Below are 19,478 nucleotides of genomic sequence, written 5' to 3'. Positions count from 1 at the left end.
CCATCCATCCCCATTTTCAAAGAGCGCCCCTCGCTCGATTACCAATGACACGCACTTCCAAACTATTCAGTCCTCCGGTAATGCCATATCAATGGGCAATGTTTTTGAGAATCAGTCTCGCAGGTAGGCAACGATACAATTGACAGGAGCCTCGTATTTTGTAGACATGCAAATGTTATACGTAAAGACATTTAGGCCTACTTGTGCACACAGTGCCATGGAATGAGAAAAGCGATTTATGACATCATGCTTCTGACCCGATCCTATTTAGAAATATTGTTGTTGGTTTAAAAAACAGATTGATTGTTTTTCGTTGAATTGGATTAAAAACCAAACATATTAGAAAGATTCACCTTCCATGGGTTTATGGCGAGAACGTACTGTACATGGCTCAAATGCAATATTGTCTGCTATTTCTGGAGATGTGCAAATGTGGTCTGGAAGGTTGTTCCATGATGTTTATAAAACATTACATTTGCGAGCAGTATAACGGTGAGTGGACATCCCCCCTTTCTCTTTATATTGGCTCTATATCCAGCTCCTGTCAAAAGTTTGGATGTGTGTAAAACGCTCAATAGTCTAAGTTGCCTTGTCTGTATTATACGCCCACATGGAGCAATTAGGGTTCTTGGAACTGGATTTAGACTTAGCCTATTTTAAAACAAGTTGTTGTTTTGTTTTTATAAGAATTAGATTAGAATGATGCACAGTTTTTTCAGGCCTTATCAATAGCCTAGTGATTTTAATCTTGTATGTTGACTACGTTTGGCATGTCCAGACTGTATTTACAGTTCGCCTAGCACATGTATCAGTGTACAGTAAATGCTATAGCCTATGTTTAACAAATCAAACCAAAAATACATTTTCACATGCACCGAATACAGCAGGTGTAGACCTTACCGTGAAATGCTTACTTACAAGCCCTTAACCAACAATGCAGATTTTTTTTTTTTTTAAGTACGAAAATATTTACCCAAAAGTTAATAAAAAACTAAAGTAAGTAACACAAATGAATAACAGTAACGAGGCTATATACAGGGGGTACATGTACCGAGTCAATGTGTGGGGGTACAGGTTACTCAAGGTAATTGAGGTAGTACAATATGTACTGTAGGTAGAGGTAAAGTGACTATGCATAGATAAATAACAGCGAGTAGTAGCAGCGTATAAAAGGGGGTCAATGAAAATAGTCCGGATAGCCATGTGATTAACTGTTTAGCAGTTTAGCAGTGTACAATATAAACGCAACATGTAACAATTTCACAGATTTTACTGAGTTACTGTTCATAATGGAAATCAGCCAATTGAAATAAATTCATTAGGCCCTAACCTATGGATTTCGCATGACTGGGAATACAGATATACAGTACCAGTCAAAAGTTTGGACACCTACTCATTCAAGGGTTTTTATTTATTTTTACTATTTTCTACATTATAGAAAACAAAATATACTTTATACTTGAGATTCTTCAAAGTAGCCACCCTTTGCTTTGATGACAGCTTTGCACACTCTTGGCATTCTCTCAACCAGCTTCATGAGGTTGTCACCTGGAATGCATTTCAATTAAGAGGTGTGTCTTGTTAATGAGTTTAAAATCAAATCAATTCAAATTGTATTAGTCACATGCGCCAAATACCAAAGGTGTAGATCTTACAGTGAAATGCTTACTTAAAGGCCCTAACCAACAATGCAGTTTAAAAAATAAGTATAAGAACAAGTAATTAAAGAGTACCAGGAAAATAACAAAAGCGAGACTATATACAGGGGGTACCGGTACAGTCAATGTGCGGGGGCACATTGGTAATTGAGGTAATATGTACATGTAGGTAGAGTTATTAATGTGACTATGCATAGATAATAACAGTGGGGGGGGGGGGGGGGGGGGGGGGGGGGTGCAATGCAAATAGTCTGGGGTAGCCATTTGATTAGATGTTCAGGAGTCTTATGGCTTGGGGAAAGAAGCTGTTTAGAAGCTTCTTGACCCCAGACTTGGCGCTTGCTGTGCGATAGCAGAGAGAACAGTCTATAACTAGGGTGGCTGTAGTCTTTGACAATTTTTAGGGCCTTCCTCTGACACCGCCTGGTATAGAGGTCCTGGATGGCAAGAAGCTTGGCTGTACTGGGCTGTACACACTACCCTCTGTAGTGCCTTGTGGCCGGAACCCAAGCAGTTGCCATACCAGGCAGTGATGCAACCACTCTCGATGATGCAGCTGTAGAACCTTTTGAGGATCTGAGGACCCTTGCCAAATTTTTTCAGTCTACTGAGGGGGAATATGTTTTGTCGTGCCCTCTTCATGACTGTCTTGGTGTGCTTGGACCATGTTAGTTTGTTGGTTATGTGGACACCAAAGAACTTGAAGCTTTCAACCTGCTCCATTACAGCCCCGTCGATGAGAATGGGGGTGTGCTTGGTCCTCCTTTTCCTGTAGTTCACAATCATCTCCTTTGTCTTGATCACGTTGAGGGAGAGGTTGTTGTCTTGGCATCACACTGCCAGGTCTCTGAACTCCCTATAGGCTGTCTCGTTGTTGTCTGTGATCAGGCCTACCACTGTTGTGTCATTGGAAAATTGAATGATGATGTTGGAGTCATGCCTGGCTGTACAGTCATAAGTGAACAGGGAGTACAGGAGGGGACTGAGCACACACCCCTGAGGGGCCCCTGTGTTGAGTATCAGCGTGGTGGCTGTTTTGTTACCTACCCTTACCACCTGGGGGCGGCCCGTCCGGAAGTCCAGGATCCAGTTGCAGAGGGAGGTGTTTGGTCCCAGGGTCCTTAGCATATTGATGAGCTTTGAGAGCACTATGGTGTTGAACTCTGAGCTGTAGTCAATGAATAGCATTCTCACATAGGTGTTCCTTTTGTCCAGGTGGGAAAGAACAGTGTGGAGTGCAATAGAGATTGCATCATCTGTGGATCTGTTAGGACGGTATGCAAATTGGAGTGGGTCTAGGGTTTCTGGGATAATGGTGTTGATGTGAGCCATGACCAGCATTTCAAAGCACTTCATGTCTACAGACGTGAGTGCTATGGGTCGGTAGTCATTTAGGCAGGTTACCATAGGGACATGGTGGTCTTCTTAAAACATGTTGGTATTACAGACTCGGACAGGGAAAGGTTGAAAATGTTAGTGAAAACACTTGCCAGTTGGTCAGCGCATGCTCGCAGTACACGTCCTGGTAATCCGTCTGGCCCTGCGGCCTTGTGAATTTTGACCTGTTTAAAGGTCTTACTCACATCGGCTGCGGAGAGCATGATCACACAGTCGTCCGGAACAGCTGGTGCTCTCATGCATGTTTCAGTGTAATTTGCCTCGAAGCGAGCATAGAAGTAATTTAGCTCGTCTGGTAGGTTCATGTTACTGGGCAGCTCTCGACTGCGCTTCCCTTTGTAGTCTGTAAGGGTTTACAAGCCCTGCCACATCCAATGAGCGTCAGAGCCGGTGTAGTACGATTCGATCTTAGTCCTGTATTGACGCTTTGCCTGTTTGATGGTTCGTGGGAGGACAAAGCGGGATTTCTTATAAGCTTTCGGGTTAGAGTCCCGCTCCTTGAAAGCGGTAGCTCTAGCCTTTAGCTCAGTGCGGATGTTGCCTGTAATCTATGGCATCTGGTGGGGGTATGTATGTACGGTCACTGTGGGGATGACGTCATCGATGCACTTATTGATGAGGCCAATGACATGGTGTACTCCTCAATGCCATCGGAAGAATCCCGGAACATCTTCCAGTCTGTGCTAGCATAACAGTCCTGTAGCATAGCATCTGCTTCATCTGACCATTTTTTTACCAAGTCACTGGTGTTCCTGCTTTAATTTTTGCTTGTAAGCAGAAATCAGGAGGATAAAATTATGGTCAGATTTGCCAAATGGAGGGTGAGGGAGAGCTTTGTACGCATCTCTGTGAGTGGAGTAGAGGTGGTCTATAGTTTTGTTTCCCTCTGATTGCACATTTAACATGCTCATTGAAATTATAAAACGGATTTAAGTTTCCCTGCATTAAAGTCCCCGGCCACTAGGAGTGCTGCCTCTGGATGAGCGTTTTCATGTTTGCTTATGGCGGAATACAGCTCATTGAGTGTGTCCTCAGTACCAGCATCGGTCTGTGGTGGTATGTAGACAGCTATGAAAAATACTGATGAAATCTCTCTAGGTAGATAGTGTGGTCTACAGCTTATCATGGGATACTCTACCTCAGGCGAGCAAAACCTAGAGACTTCCTTGGATATCGTGCACCAGCTGTTGTTTACAAATATACAAAGTCCGCCCCCCCTTGTCTTACCAGACGCCGCTGTTCTATCCTGCCGATACAACAGCCAGCTGTATGTTGATAATGTCGTTGTTTAGCCACGACTCCGTGAAGCATAAGATATTACAGTTTTTAATGTCCTGTTGGTAGTTTAATCTTCCTCGTAGGTCGTCAAATGTAATTTTCCAATGATTGCATGTTAGCTAGTAGAACAGAAGTCAGTGTGGGTTTATTCGTTCGCATATGAATTTTCAGAAGGCAGCCCGACCTCCGTCCTCTTTTTCTCCTTCTTATCTTCACGCAAATAACAGGGATTTGGGCCTGTTCCCGGGAAAGCAGTATGTCTTTCACGTCGGGCTTGTTGGACTCGTTAAAGGAAAAAAAACGCTTCTACCAGTTTGTGGCGAGTAATTGCTGATCTGATGTCCAGAAGTTATTTTCGGTCGTAAGAGACGGTAGCAGTAACATTATGTACAGAATAAGTGAACAAATAAGTTACAAACAACGCAAAAAAATGAACAAAAAAACACGGTTGGTTAGGAGCGCGTAAAACATCAGCCATCTTCTTACGGCGCCATGAGCCAATCAGTTGTGTTGTGACACGGTAGGGGTGGAATAGCCCTATTTTGTAAAAAAACAAGTCCATATTATGGCAAGAACAGCTCAAATAAGCAAAGAGAAACGACAGTCCATCATTTCTGTAAGGCATGAAGGTCAGTCAATCTGGAAAATGTCAAGAACTTTGAAAGTTTCTTCAAGTGCAGTTGCAAAAACCATCAAGAACTACGACGAAACTGGCTCTTATGAGGACTGCCACAGGAAAGGAAGACCCATTATTACCTCTGCTGCAGAGGATAAGTTCATTAGAGTTAACCGCACCTCAGAAATTGCAGCCCAAATAAGTTCTTCACAGAGTTCAAGTAACAGACACATCTCAACATCAACTGTTCAGAGGAGATTGTGTGAATCAGGCCTTCATGGTCGAATTGCTGCAAAGAAACCACTACTAAAGGACACCGATAAGAAGAAGAGACTTGCTTGGGCCAAGAAACACGAGCAATGGACATTAGACCGGTGGACATCTGTCCTTTCCAAATTTGAGATTTTTGGTTCCAACCGTCTTTGTGAGACGCAGAGTAGATGAACAGATGATCTCCGCATGTGTGGTTCCCTCCGTGAAGCATGGAGAAGGAGGTGTGATGGTGTGGGGGTGCTTTGCTGGTGACACTGTCAGTGATTTATTTAGAGGCACACTTAACCAGCATGGCTATCACAGAATTTTTCAGCAATACGCCATCCTGCCTGGTTTGTGCTTAGTGAGACTATCATTTGTTTTTCAACAGGACATTGACCCAAAACACACCAGGTTGTGTAAGGGCTATTTGTCCAAGGAGAGTGATAGAGTGCTGCTTCAGATGGCCTGGCCTCCACAGTCACCCGACCTCAACCCAATTTAGATGGTTTGGGATGAGTTGGACCGTAGAGTGAAGGAAAAGCAGCCAACAAGTGCTCAGCATATGTGGGAACTCCTTCAAGACTGTTGGAAAAGCATTCCAGGTGAAGCTGGTTGAGAGAATGCCAAGATTGTGCAAAGCTGCCATCAAGGCAAAGGGTGGCTACTTTGAAGAATCTCAAATATAAAATATATTTTGATTTGTTTAACACTTTCTTTGTTACAACATGATTCCATATGTGTTATTACATGGTGTTGATGTCTTCACTATTATTCTACAATGTAGCATAAATATAGTAAATACCAATATAGTAAACATAAAGAAAAACCTTTGAATGAGTAGCTGTGTCCAAACTTTTGACTGGTACTGTATTTATACTGTATATTGGTTCCTGATCTTTGTTATATCCCTCATATATAGGACAGACACTTCAGAAGAAACTTCCTTTAGATTTTTTGGGGGGGGACTATCTGTTGTTCCATGCAGTGAATCTGTTATTTCATGCATTTGTATGGGCTAATAGCAGTAATGCCAAATAACATTTTTCATAAAATAATTGTTTTATGTATTTTTTTGATACTTCAAGGGGTCTTAAAATTCTAAATCAAATAGCAAAATATATCCTTGGTATGACCTTCTTAAAACAGAATACTTTTTCAGAAATTGATTCTACATTGTTTAGGGAGCATGGTGAAGGAGCCACTTATTTAGTTCAGCAGTAGTTGAACAGTAGTCCCTCTGCACACGTAAATGGTCATTTGAATAAGATCGTGTGTATTGATTAGGTCGGAACTACTTTTTCCTGTTGATACAAGCCCTTGTAACTCCATCTATCTGAATGGCCTGTGAGTGATGAGTCATGCGTCTCAGATCAGATCTAGCCTGAGTCACAAAATGTCAGAAGTAGTGTTATAGATTTCTCTGCAGGTTACAGAAATCAGGACTTCAGCCTGGCAGCCTGTGATAAACGAATAATATCATTCAGCTTACCCCGCACTCTCTTGACATCCTAGTTTCTTTCAGTAGCTTCATGTGCTATCTGTCTGTTTATCTACATAGAATAACTACCTCTCTAGTCTATGGACTGGCTGCACCACTTTTTGATTGACAAAATACAAGCATTTGGCTGCACCTGCAAATCTGTGTATGCGACCAATAAACGTTGATTTCTACCATATTTTGTATCTTAGTTAACAGAAACGATTTAGAGTAAATGTGTTCTTTAACTGCCTGATACCACTTTGGAATCAGTGTGACCCAATCTGTTTTGTTCTCATTTAATGAAAAATCACTCCAAAGATATTTTGGATAGATTTTTTTAAACCAGGCAAGTCATTTAAGTCATTTTATTTTGAATGATGGACTAACGGGGAACAGTGGGTTAACTGCCTTGTTCAGTGGCAGAACGACAGATTTTTTTACCTTGTCAGTTCGGGGATTTGATCCAGCAACCTTTTGATTAGTGGCCCAACACTCTAACCACTAGGCTATCTGCCGACATGGCATTGACCAGGTTCTATTTTCCACATGTCTTTAGCGCTACTTATCTGCCTGCCTGCACCTCAAAAGACTGAGGACAAACATTTCAAACCATTGTATTGTTCCTACAGTTCACCAAAGTCTCACCACTGGGAGCAATAACAGTCACTGTTCATGTCTCCTTCCTTTTCTTTGGAAAGAATGGAATATAAGATACTGCAGTTCACGCACTTTCAAACTTATCATCCTGGATCCCATTCCCCGCTCTGCCTCATCTCTCTAGACCCTGACGACCTCACAGGAGCAAATAACATGCCTTATAATACACTGACAGGGAGGAGAGGATATTTTTGGTGGGATAAGAGGAGGGCGCAGGTTGCATTTACTCATCGGCTCGACCCAATGGAGTCTATATAGCCTGAAGAGGTGCTATTGATTTTTAATTTCAAGCCCTCTCTCTCTCTTTATTTTTTTTATCTCGGGAAGAGTAATGTCTGTCTTCGTCTTTTTCACTCTTTACTCTCTAACTTTTTACTTGTACTTATGATGAACTTATGAAGTAATGTGACCTGCTCTTACAAAAGTTTAGAGAAGGTGTCTATGATGTATTGTTTTCTGCTATCTTTAAGGTAAATAACGTAATCTAGATTTTATAGTATTAGTATTTGTATCCATTACGGAGTCCTTATACTTCAGTGTCCATGTCTCTGTAGGACCCCAATGTTCACCTTTGACCTGAACGCCTCTGTGGGAGATGTGGCATGGTCTCCTTACTCCTCCACTGTCTTCGCTGCAGTCACCACTGATGGCAAGGTATGTAACCAATTAGAGGCAATGAGACCAAGGCATGTCCTCTCACTCAAAAGTTGTTTTTATGAAACTCCATCAAGGCCAATGTAGTCAAAACGTTGTTAACTAGCAAAAGCTTAAGTCACTTTTTTGAGGAGCAGCAAACGGTGAATGGACATAAATGTCTGTCTGTCTATCTTAATTTCTTCCGAAAAATATGTTTAACTCTTATATGGCTAAGAGGTAACAAACAACTTATATTACAAGGGTATCCCCTACTGAAGACATGGTCTGCATCAAAAAGAAAGAAATCAATAAGCATTGCCAATGCAGGTTTGATGGAGTCCGTCCCAGAGTCATTTGTACTACAGCACTCCCAAGTATTTTGTTCTGTTTATCTCGGTGTCTGTTGTTAGCGCGCCAGCCAGCTGTTGTCATTGGTCTACTGACGTGATTGGTCTTCAGTGGCTTGGCCGGTCCATTGATGCGGGAGTAGCTGTGGAGGTTGTCATCTCTCTGGCCTGCCTGGGAGTTCATCACATTCTCCTCTCTCTCTCTCTCTCTCTCTCTCTCTCTCTCTCTCTCTCTCTCTCTCTCTCTTTCTATTTTGCCTGTCATGTGAAATTAAGGAAATTAGTGCCGATGAACAATGTGACGATGCGCTATGAACCATCTGCTCTGTCACTTTGTCTGCAAACAGACAGATTAGAAAACTCTGCGGTGTGCATGGTGTCTGATATGGCTGAAAACGGAGTCCTGTACTCCAGGGGTTTGGGCCTCCCCAGTCCCCCACAGACAGGGAATGATATGGTTCACTGATAAAGACAGTCAAAAGGATGCAATAGCCTACATAAAAAATCTGGGCTAATTCACAAAACATGTATCCAGAAAATACTCAACACAAACACAACAGTAGCCTCAATAATGGCAAATAATTACTGAAATCCAGTTACCTCAACATTTGATGGATAAATAGTTACTGTAGAAATGGAAAAGGCCACATTCACATAACCAAAGAGATACCTTCCATTAACACTATACCTTTATCTCATTCTCAGCCATGTCAAATGAAATACACTGACAGCCATAACAACACAATTATTATTGAAAGGAATTACACTCATTTATATTCCCTAGATTCAACTATAAAGAAGAATAGAGACTTCCCAATTGTATGATATTACCATTTATTGACCTGTTTTGTATCTAATCCAGTTCCTAGCTGCTAGAAAACTTTCTATGGCATAGCCTAGATTTTGTTTTTCAAGCAGTTTCACAGCAACATCAGTTTCTAAGCAGACAGACCAGAATATGAAATATTCTCGGTTAAGGTTGAAACTGTCACAATACAACCATTCGTTTTTTGTCCTATACAGTACCACTTGTCTAATGACTGCTACAATTTGTATCATTTGGATTATATTTACAGTCATTCATAGTTGCCTCATTGAGATGAAAAATCCCTATTATAAGTGATAGCAAGCCTAGAGGTCAACGGCAGCCCTTCTTTAGAATGTCACTGCTGGCTATGTGGGCTGCTTGCTTCGTCACTCCCACTAATGACCAAAATACTCCCTCTACACTGTGTGTGTGTGTGTGTGTGTTGGTTGACATGTATTTACTGATGAATGGACCAATTTTCAGTGATGCTAAATGTCAGGAGAGGCAAGCTTTTCCTGTCAGAGTCATTTGAATAACAAGACATCGCGCACACACACACACTCTCTCAGTGTTGCGCAAACACTGGTACGAACACCAGATGGTCCGAGTTGCATCCCCACTGAGAATCTCTCTCGCTTGCCTTGCTGATTTGGTTTGTCACTCAGAGGTTCCCAGCTGGAATAGATGAGGATGGAACAACATGCGCAACTAAATTTTGTTTTGAGAATATCTCATATATCTTTCTATAAAAAACAGTATGAGTCAGCTTTCACACTCATTCCAAAAGGCAGCAGGTTCAAACATATTTCTGTTCTCCACCATCCCACATTGTATTGCTTTTCAGGTTTGACCAAATGACTCCCCTTGCATTCGCATGAGATAATCTCCCGAACTTTCTATATATCTTTTGCTTTTTTTCCTCAGGTTCATACCTTTGACCTTAGCATCAACAAATATGAGGCCATCTGCCAGCAGCCGGTGGTGGCCAAGAAAAAGACTAAGCTGACTCACATTGAGTTTAACCCCGTCTACCCCATTATCATCGTGGGAGACGACCGAGGATATGTTACCAGCCTCAAGCTCTCGCCTAACCTGCGCAAAAAACCCAAGGTAAGAGCCTAAAGAGCCCAGCAGCGCTGGACCTGTGTCAGCAACTCTTAGCATGGAAATGTGGTATGTTAAAAAAGCAGCTTTTCTTTGTTGGAATGGTGTGAGCATACCCCAACGAGAGAATGGTGTAGGTGTGTACCAGTCATTTAAAAACATTAATTTAAGTAAGCCGTTAATTGGCCAGCTCATTCTCCATGAGGAAATAGCAGGCTTTTTTTAAACAGTTTGTTTGAGATATTGAGATACAAGTTTGAGGTTTTTGAAGTGTTTTGTTTCTCTATATGCTTTGGCCACAAATACAGGTAAAGGGTGAGTCAATAACATTATTTGTGTATTAGTTAACAGAAAATTAACTTTTAAAAGTGAGATTTCCACTGGACAGTTAGTTTAACAATCAAGCGCTAGTTTACCAAGGATGTGTTGAGTCAACAGGAAGCCATGGCACCCTATTGCCTATATTAGTATTTTGGACCAAAAGTAGTGCAGTATATATGGGAATAGGGTGCCATTTTGGATACTTTAGATCTTTAGACCCATTTTCAGAAAGGAAAGCTAGCTCACAGTGCTACTGATGATTAAAAAACGATTAGATAAGCAGTGCTCTAATGATGAGCAGTAGTTCAGTGTTTACTGATTTCAACAAAGTGAGATGAGAGTTTTTTCCCTCCTTGGAAACAAGAAGATGCAGTTTCTTCACTTCCTGATGACTTGATCTCAATGGGCCGGCCATCGATCGGGGACTAAATTGTTAATTGCCAGCCGCTGCGTAGCCGGCCCTTGTCACATGCATTTCTCATAAAGGAAAAACCTATAATAAACCTTATAATCATTGGTGTGTCTAGCTGCCATAAAACACCATTGATTGAAGGCCTTTGTGCATTTGTTTATTTTCACCTCTGGGGGCTCAAGTGAAAATGGATTGAGTGATATTTTATTACAGTATGGGATTGTTTGTGGCATATATCCATTTGAGGGCAGAGTGTTCAGCCTTTTAAGGTGCTCATGTTCATTTTCATACTCTCCGTATTCATTCTTTGATAGTTGAGTAAGGCCACGTATTTTCCAGTCACTTGTAATTTCATGTCATGCTTTCTTCAAGGAACACACTTGTTTGCATCTCAGTGCTACAATGAGACAGCAAAATGACTTCCAAAGCCAAATGCTTCTAATTGGCATCAACAATGCTCCGATAGGCGAGCAGAGTATACTAAATGACAAATCACATTTCAGGGGGCGTGCGGTTATCGTGTCAAAGATGATTCACTTCCTTCGTAGCTTAAAATGACTACACTCTGCTAGCGTCATCGGTGTACTACTTGTACATTCTGTGTTTTTCATTTGAGTGGGGAAACTTTACTATTCACCTGTGGCTGTATCCCACTCTAGATCTGTATCTGGCCTTTGCATTATTCATACAGGTCTGTTGTTGTTCTACACAGCTGGGAACAGATCAAATGATTCGTCATCAGCAATGCCCACACCCAACGCATAATGCAATAAATAACACTGTCATGTTGTCTCTGCTACTCTCTCCTCTAGGCCTCGAGACACACACACACCTCTTTCTTCCCCCTCCTCTCTTTACGCTAAGTGCTTACACATAGGCCTTTGTACAATGTAAACAGTGGATTGAATCACGTGTATAGTATGTGTGGTTCAACATGGGACTACCACTCTCTCTCCCCCACTCTGTCCAATTAGCTTTGGTTGCACATCGTGAAGTAGTTGTTTGTTTGTTCATCTGTTTAATTAGATCATTCGTTTCTAAATGATCGTTGTACTGTGGTGAGAATATACATATTCTCAGTTTCAGTTCTTGTTCCCTCTTGATGGCTCCACTGGAGAACATGGGGGTTAGGGTCCGGGCAATTCACAGAGTAAAACCAATTTGACACGGGAGCCTTCAGCTGTTCCCATCTCATTAGTCACACTCCCGTTGTACCCTCTGATAGTGGTGGCTAATGAGGTGTGGTGTTTATAATCACTGTGCGCTCAGTAACCACAGGCCAAGAGAAGGAGTCTCTGACATAAAGGACAACACGGACATCAGGCGTCAAGTCACGGCATATTAATTACACTCATTTTGGGGGTTAGCCGCGGCTGTAGTTCCGGTACACGTCAGAGCATTTAACAGTTGGACTCTGATGTTTCTCAGTGACTAAATTAATCATTAATGGGAATCGTTGGTGTTGATGAGACCCGAGTTCTAAGCCAAGTTATATAGTTGAGGGCAAACATTTATCTGTCCAACTTCATCCCCAGCACAGCACCCTCCAGATGTTTATTTAGGAGCATTGTGACAACCAGCCTCTCCCCTCCTTCTCCCGTGGCTGTCCAAAGCCACTGACAGTGAAAAGACAAAGCCTGCCCAAAACTCAATCTGTTGCCCCAGGACACAGCAGAGCCATCTCTTCCTTTGTCCACTGGCACACCAATGAACCTGTAATGTGTATTCACAGTTACCACCTTCACAACGTTGCAGATAGACATGCAATGTATAGGCTAGAGCTGACATAATACACAGCTTTTACTCCAGCTTTTACTCAGACACATTCAAATCCTCCCTCGACCCAAATTTGTGTTCACCAGTTGAGAATCGCTGGAGTAAAAGTTACATGGATCTCGGTCATTGAGGATAGGCTAGGCTGTGTATTATATATATATATATATACAGTACCAGTGAAAAGTTTGGACACACCTACGCATTCCAGGGTTTTTATTTATTTTTTACTATTTTCTACTTTGTAGGATAATAGTGAAGACATGAAAACTATGAAATAACACATATGGAATCATGTAGTAACCAAAAAAGTGTTAAACAAATCAAAATACATTTTATATTTGAGATTCTTCAAAGTAGCCACCTTTGCCTTATTGACAGCTTTGCACACTGTTGGCATTCTCTCAACCAGCTTCATGAGGTAGTCACCTGGAATGCATTTCAATTAACAGGTCTGTCTTGTTAAAAGTTAATTTGTGTGATTTCTTTCCTTCTAATGCGTTTGAGCCAATCAGTTGTGTTGTGACAAGGTAGGGGTGGTATATAAAAGATAGCCCTATTTGGTAAAAGACCAAGTCCATATTATTTCAAGAACAGCTCAAATAAGCAAAGAGAAACAACAGTCCATCATTACTTTACGACGTGAAGGTCGGTCAATCCGGAAAATGTCAAGAACTTTGAAAATTTGTTCAAGTGCAGTTGCAAAAACCATCAAGTGCTATGATGAAACTGGCTCCCATGAGGACCGCCACAGGAAAGGAAGACCCAGAGTTATCTCTGCTGCAGAGGATAAGTTCATTAGAGTTATCTGCACCTCGGAAATTGCAGCCCAAATAGATGCTTCACATAGTTCCAGTAGCAGACATCTCAACATCAACTGTTCAGATGCGTGAATCAGACCTTCATGGTCGAATTTCTGCAAAGAAACCACTACTAAAGGACACCAATAATAATAAGAGACATGCTTGGGCCAAGAAACATGAGCAATGGACATTAGACCACTGGAAATCTGACCTTTGGTCTGATGAGTCCAAATTTGAGATTTTTGGTTCCAACCGCCGTGTCTTTGCAAGACGCAGAGTAGGTGAACGGATGACCTCCGCATGTGTGGTTCCCAACGTGAAGCATAAAGGAGGAGGTGTGATGGTTCGGGGGTGTCATCAAGGCAAAGGTTGGCTACTTTGAAGAATCTCAACTACAGTTGAAGTCAGAAGTTTACATACACCTTTAACCAAATACATTTAAACTCAGTTTTTCACAATTACTGACATTTTATCCTAGTAAAAATTCTTAGGTCAGTCCATTCCCATGAACGTTGGAGCACTGGACAGGTGCTCTATAAGCCAAGTCACCCATAACACCACTCCCATCCACCTATGGGTGTCAGGGAACCACAGCGAGGCTATTCGGTTCCTGCTCATCAAGTCCCCTCTGATTCCCGTGGTATTGGGATTCTCCTGGCTCCAACGACACAATCCCCTCATTGTTAATGGTCTACTGGTGCCATCATAGGCTGGAGCCCATTCTGCCACGCCCATTGACCGAAGTAAGTGCAACCTGCCCCGGGACATCTTCCTGGGGGCTTGGAAGGTGCCCCAGACCATCCTGGTTCATCCGGACCCAACCTGTCAGTTCGTGGTGGAGGTGAGGGGGCTGTCCTGTCCCAGCGTTCTGCCCTTGACCACAAGCTACATCCTTGTGCCTTCTCCCATCGCCTCAAAGCCACGAAAGGAACTACGATGTAGGGAATCGAGAGCTTCTCACGGTGAAGATGGTGTTGGAGGAATGGAGACACTGGCTGGAGGGGGCGGAACATCCGTTCATCGCGTGGACTGACCACAAGAACCTAGAGTATCTCCGCACCGCCATGCCTGATGACCGGGTGTTCGTTCCCGACACCATCCTCTCCGCGGTCCTAGAGTGGGCCCACTGCTCTAGGCTGGCCTGCCACCCGGGAGCCCGTCGGACCCTGGCCTTTGTGCAACTGCGTTTTTGGTGGCCTACCATGGTCCCAGGCGTGTCCACATTCGTCACCGCTTGCATAGTTTGTGCACAGAACAAGACTCTTCGGCAAGCTCTGACTGGTTTCCTCTATCCTCTGCCTGTCACCCACCGTCCCTGGTCTTACATCTCCCTGGACTTTGTCATGGGTCTTCCTCCAACTGATGGCAACACCGCCATCCTGACTGTGGTGGATCAGTTCTCTAAAGCCGCCCTCTTCATTCCTCTCCCCAAACTACCATCTGTCAAAGAGACTGCCCAGCTCATGGTGCAGCATGTCTTCCAGATCCATGGACTGCCCGTGGACAGAGTCTCCGACCGGGGTCCTCAGTTCTCATCCCAGTTCTGGAAGTTTTTCTGCACCCTCATTGGGTCGTTGGCCAGCCTGTCCTCCGGGTTCCACCCCTTGTCCAACGGCCAGCAAGCCAACCAGGACCTCGAGACCACCCTGCGCTGCCTGGTCTCTGCCAACCCCACCACCTGGAGCCAGCAGCTTGTGTGCGTCGAATATGCCCGCAACACCCTTCCCTGCTCTGCCACGGGCCTATCTCCCTTTGAGTGTTCCCTGGGGTATCAGCCCCCGCTCTTCCCTGAGCAGGAAGAGGAGGTCGGCATACCTTCTGCCCAGATTTTTGTCTGCCACTGTTGTCGTACCTGGAGGAGAGCCTGGAGGAGGGCCCTCCTCAAGACCACCTCCAGGTATCGACGACAAGCGGATCGCCTCCGGTATCGTCTCGGGCTGAAGGTATGGCTCTGGGATCTGTCCCCTCAGGATCTGCCCCTCCGGGTGGAGTCTCGCAAACTTTCCCCCCGGTTTATCGGCCCTTTCCTCATCTCCAAGGTCAATTAGCCCCTTTGCTGTTCATCTTCTGTTGCACCATACCCTTTGTATACGCCCCACCTATCATGTGTCCCATATCAAGCCCGTGTCTCACAGTCCCTTGTCATCCATTTCCAGGCCCACCCCTACTCTCCGGGTCTTCGATGGCCATCCGGCGTACACGGTGAGACGCCTCTTGAGGGTTTGACCACGGGGCAGGGTTTTCCAGTACCTGGTTGACTGGGAGGGTTATGGCCCAGAGGAGAGGTGCTGGGTCCCTGCTAGAGACATCCTGGACCCAGCCCTCATCGCTGACTTCAACCGTCGGCACCCCGGTCAACCTGGTATGCGCCCAGGTAGGACGTCAGGTGGCGCCCCTAGAGGAGGGTGAGGGGGTACTTTCACGCCCTGATCTGTTTCACCTGTCTTTGTGATTGTCTCCACCCCCCTCCAGGTGTCACCCATCTTTCCCATGATCCCCTGTGTATTTATACCTGTGTTCTCTGTTTTGTCTGTTGCCAGTTCGTCTTGTTTGTCAAGCTTACCAGCATTCGTCTTGTCAGCTCCTGTCTTTTCCCAGACCCTTTTTTTTCTCGCCTTCCTGGTTTTTGACCCTTGCTTGTCCTGACCCTGAGCCTGCCTGCTGTCATGTACCTTTGCCTCTGTTGCTATAATAAACGTTGTTAATTCGACACAGTCTGCGTCTGGGTCTTACCTTATCCTGATTTCAAGTAAAAGTGAATGTCACCCAGTAAAATACTACTTGGGTAATAGTCCAAATGTATTTGGTTTTAAATATACTTAAGTATCAAAAGTAAATGTAATTGCAAAAATATGCAAAAAGTATGCAAAAAGTATCAAAATGAAAAGTATTAATCATTGCAAATAGCTTATATTAAGCAAACCAGATGGAACAATTTTCTTGTTTTTATTTGTTTACAGATAGCCAGGGGCACACTCCAACACTCAGACATAATTTACAAACAAAGCATGTGTTTAGTGAATCCGCAAAATCTGAGGCAGTAGGGATGATAAGTGTGTGAATTGGACCATTTTCCTGTCCTGCTAAGCATTGAAAATGTAATGAGTAATTTGTGTGTCAGGGAAAATGTATGGAGTAATAAGTACATTATTTAGTGAAGTAAAGGTGAAAGTTGTCAAAAGTTGTCAAAAATATAAATAGTAAAGTACATATTTTTTATTTTTACATATACCCCAAAAAATGATTTATTGTAGTACATTAATGTATTTTTACTTTAGTACTTTACACCACTGTGACTAAAACCAGGAAGAACAAGTGTAGACATCATAATGATCCTATAGTTTTTAATATTTAATTTAACATCTTAACAATTTTTCTTCAATCACAGTATTGTTAGCAGCGGTATTTAGCGAATTTGGTTGATTTTGTGATCACAAACCAGTGACCTTAACATTATTCATAAACAATATTGGCAAAATTGAATTATTGACAATGAAAAATGTTTGACTGTTGTCATATTATTGTTACATTTACTATCAATATAGCATCAAAAATAGTTTTCCAGCTTGCATTTTGGCAAAACATTATTCGCAATGTGAATATTGGATTGCAACTGAGACAACCTGGTTAAATTTGGGTCCCGAGGCAAAACCAATTGAGAACCACTGTTCTACAGTATATCTATCTGCATGCCCTGTAACATTGCACCCTCATGAACAAGCCCCTGATTTAGGAGCCTATGCGTATTATTAGTCTGCAATGCAGTACTGGGGTCTCATCTATATGCATAACCTCTCAACATTGAGAGAAATCCTATTGAAATAGGTAGGACAAGTGCCATGATTTGAAGATCTCTGTCCCATGCATGCCGACAAGATAAGCTCCCCCTCGGTAAAAGCTTTCTAAAAAAGGTTATGAATGAGATGTATTTTTTCAAGGCCAGTCAGCCATCTACTCACTGTACCACTGCCTAAATCAGGTCATCCACTACAGCATCAAGTCATCTGTAGCATTTTTGCAAAATATATTTTTGTAATCTGTGGATATTGCAGTGCTCTGTCACTGATTTTCCATAAATTCAATATTAGACCACCATGTTTAACTGCTGTGTGTGTGTGTGAAGGTCCCTGTGCTATAACACTCTACAGCACAGCCCTTTGAGCTTTGAGGATCCCTATAATATAGTATACTGTAGTGATGTTGTATGAGGGGTGGAGCAGGAAGCAGGAACAGGAATGGGATGGGTGGAGAAAGATGGATCTCACTCCACTACTTATCATCTCTGCCCATTCAGCTTTCTCTCTCTCTCCCGTATCTATCAGATATGATGAAATGCCTTAAACAGAGAGAGGGGGCATATTTAAACAGATAGGGGAATATTTTCATTAAAATACTTACTATGTCGGGTCTGCCCACCTGTCCTCGCACTTCTACCTTGCAACTTCTAGAAACAGCATTAGTGTTTTTCAAGAGTGTTAAAGCACTCTGTGCATGACATGTACCGCAATGCATGTTGGATTGAATCATACCCTTCCTTAGTCCTTACCAGTTAACAAGGTTGGGCAAGGACCGCTGAAAATAACCAGCGCTCTCGAGTAAATAATCCAAAGGATGCTAATTCAATAAAAGTCTCACCCCAGGATACACAGTGTTCCATCAGCCAGGTCGGTAACCATAGTGATGATCTCAGATAAGGAGGAGGTACTTGATGTCCTCCCAGGGAGAAATGATGAACCTCCAGAACAGCATGGGAGAAGTTACCACCGGACACCATGTTGGACCACTTCCTTTACCTCTTGTTGGCCACGTTTGAAGTCAACAATGGATGAGTTTTAACTGCCAATAACACATTCCATATTGGAAGTTGCAAGCTCTGCAATTTCTTAGTCTCCGGAAAGAAAGGCTTTTATTGGATTGCATTTCTCCAGGTCTTTTATCTTGCCTTTGTTTACCATCCCTTCCTTCCCAGCTTGTTTTCAGTGTATGTTTTTCTTCATTAAGGTCAAGTTGTTTCCCTTGCAGTATTTGACATGTGTGCTACTGTGTCTCTCACCAGGAGAAGAAGGGTCAGGAGCTGCCCAAGGGGCCTGAGGTGGAGATCGCCAAGATGGAGAAGCTGCTGAGTTTACTGCGGGAGCCAGAGAACAGCAATGCTTAGAAACTATGACAACATCATGCAGGACTGTAGTCGCCCACTATTTCTACTACTGCACTCCAGTTATAAACCCACCACCAGTCATGCCTTATTACTACTGTCTTCTGTCTTCTAAAGCTGCATACTAAAGCCACCGTTCCTTCCCATGTTGAAGTATAGTGCGGTCTATTGAATCTGTGCAATCTAGCCTACTGTTTTTCTCACTCTTGCGCTGTGCACTATACTAAACATATAGATAGTCAGTGTGCAACCAGCAACGTCTCCTTTACCTGATGCGGCAAAACCACTCAAGCTTTGGGTTATATTTTTTGGTTTTGGAAAACAGAGTAGCTCAGTTGGTTTGGAAATATTAATAAAAAATATTTATCATTCCAATGTCTGGCACATCTTGTTATTTTTGTTGTGAAGGGGAAGAGATGCTATGTCCTCGTCAGAACAAGTCACATAATAGGAGTTGTAGGAGTGCTGTCCTACAACAATGTGTGGGCTGTCATTGACACTGTACCAACGGAGGTTAGTACTGAGAGGACCACATTTTAAGAGGACAAAGTGAACAAAGCCTCTAAGCTCCTTACATAACACTTTATGCTTCTCTCAATGAGTGACCATGACGCACACTCCACACAGCCCGCTGTTACCGTCAATACACACAGGCTTGTTTTTCTTCGCAAGAAAATGTCTGAAATTAGAAGCATTTAGAAGCTTTGGAGAAGTCCAGTCATTCGGAGAAGTCTGGTCCAGTCCTCAGACACTCAAGGTTCTAGCCTCTTTGACTTC

General features: G+C 43.0%; 1 protein-coding gene across 1 annotated transcript in view; it reads left to right on the top strand.

The window, feature by feature from the left end:
• LOC139370935 (dynein, axonemal, intermediate chain 1, paralog 2) overlaps positions 1 to 18,956 on the top strand; it is a 32,811-nt gene extending 13,855 nt beyond the window's left edge. Inside the window, exons 18-20 of the mRNA XM_071110833.1 lie at positions 7,897 to 7,996; positions 10,058 to 10,243; positions 18,603 to 18,956. Coding sequence (XP_070966934.1) covers positions 7,897 to 7,996; positions 10,058 to 10,243; positions 18,603 to 18,704 — 388 coding nt within the window. The 3' untranslated portion in view covers positions 18,705 to 18,956. The remainder of the gene's footprint in view (positions 1 to 7,896; positions 7,997 to 10,057; positions 10,244 to 18,602) is intronic.
• The last annotated feature ends 522 nt before the right edge of the window (positions 18,957 to 19,478 follow it).

Source organism: Oncorhynchus clarkii, chromosome 17, assembly GCF_045791955.1.
Source record: "Oncorhynchus clarkii lewisi isolate Uvic-CL-2024 chromosome 17, UVic_Ocla_1.0, whole genome shotgun sequence".
NCBI lineage: Eukaryota > Metazoa > Chordata > Actinopteri > Salmoniformes > Salmonidae > Oncorhynchus > Oncorhynchus clarkii.
Note: the sequence above shows the minus strand (reverse complement) of the source record. Positions and strands in the feature narration are given on the sequence as shown.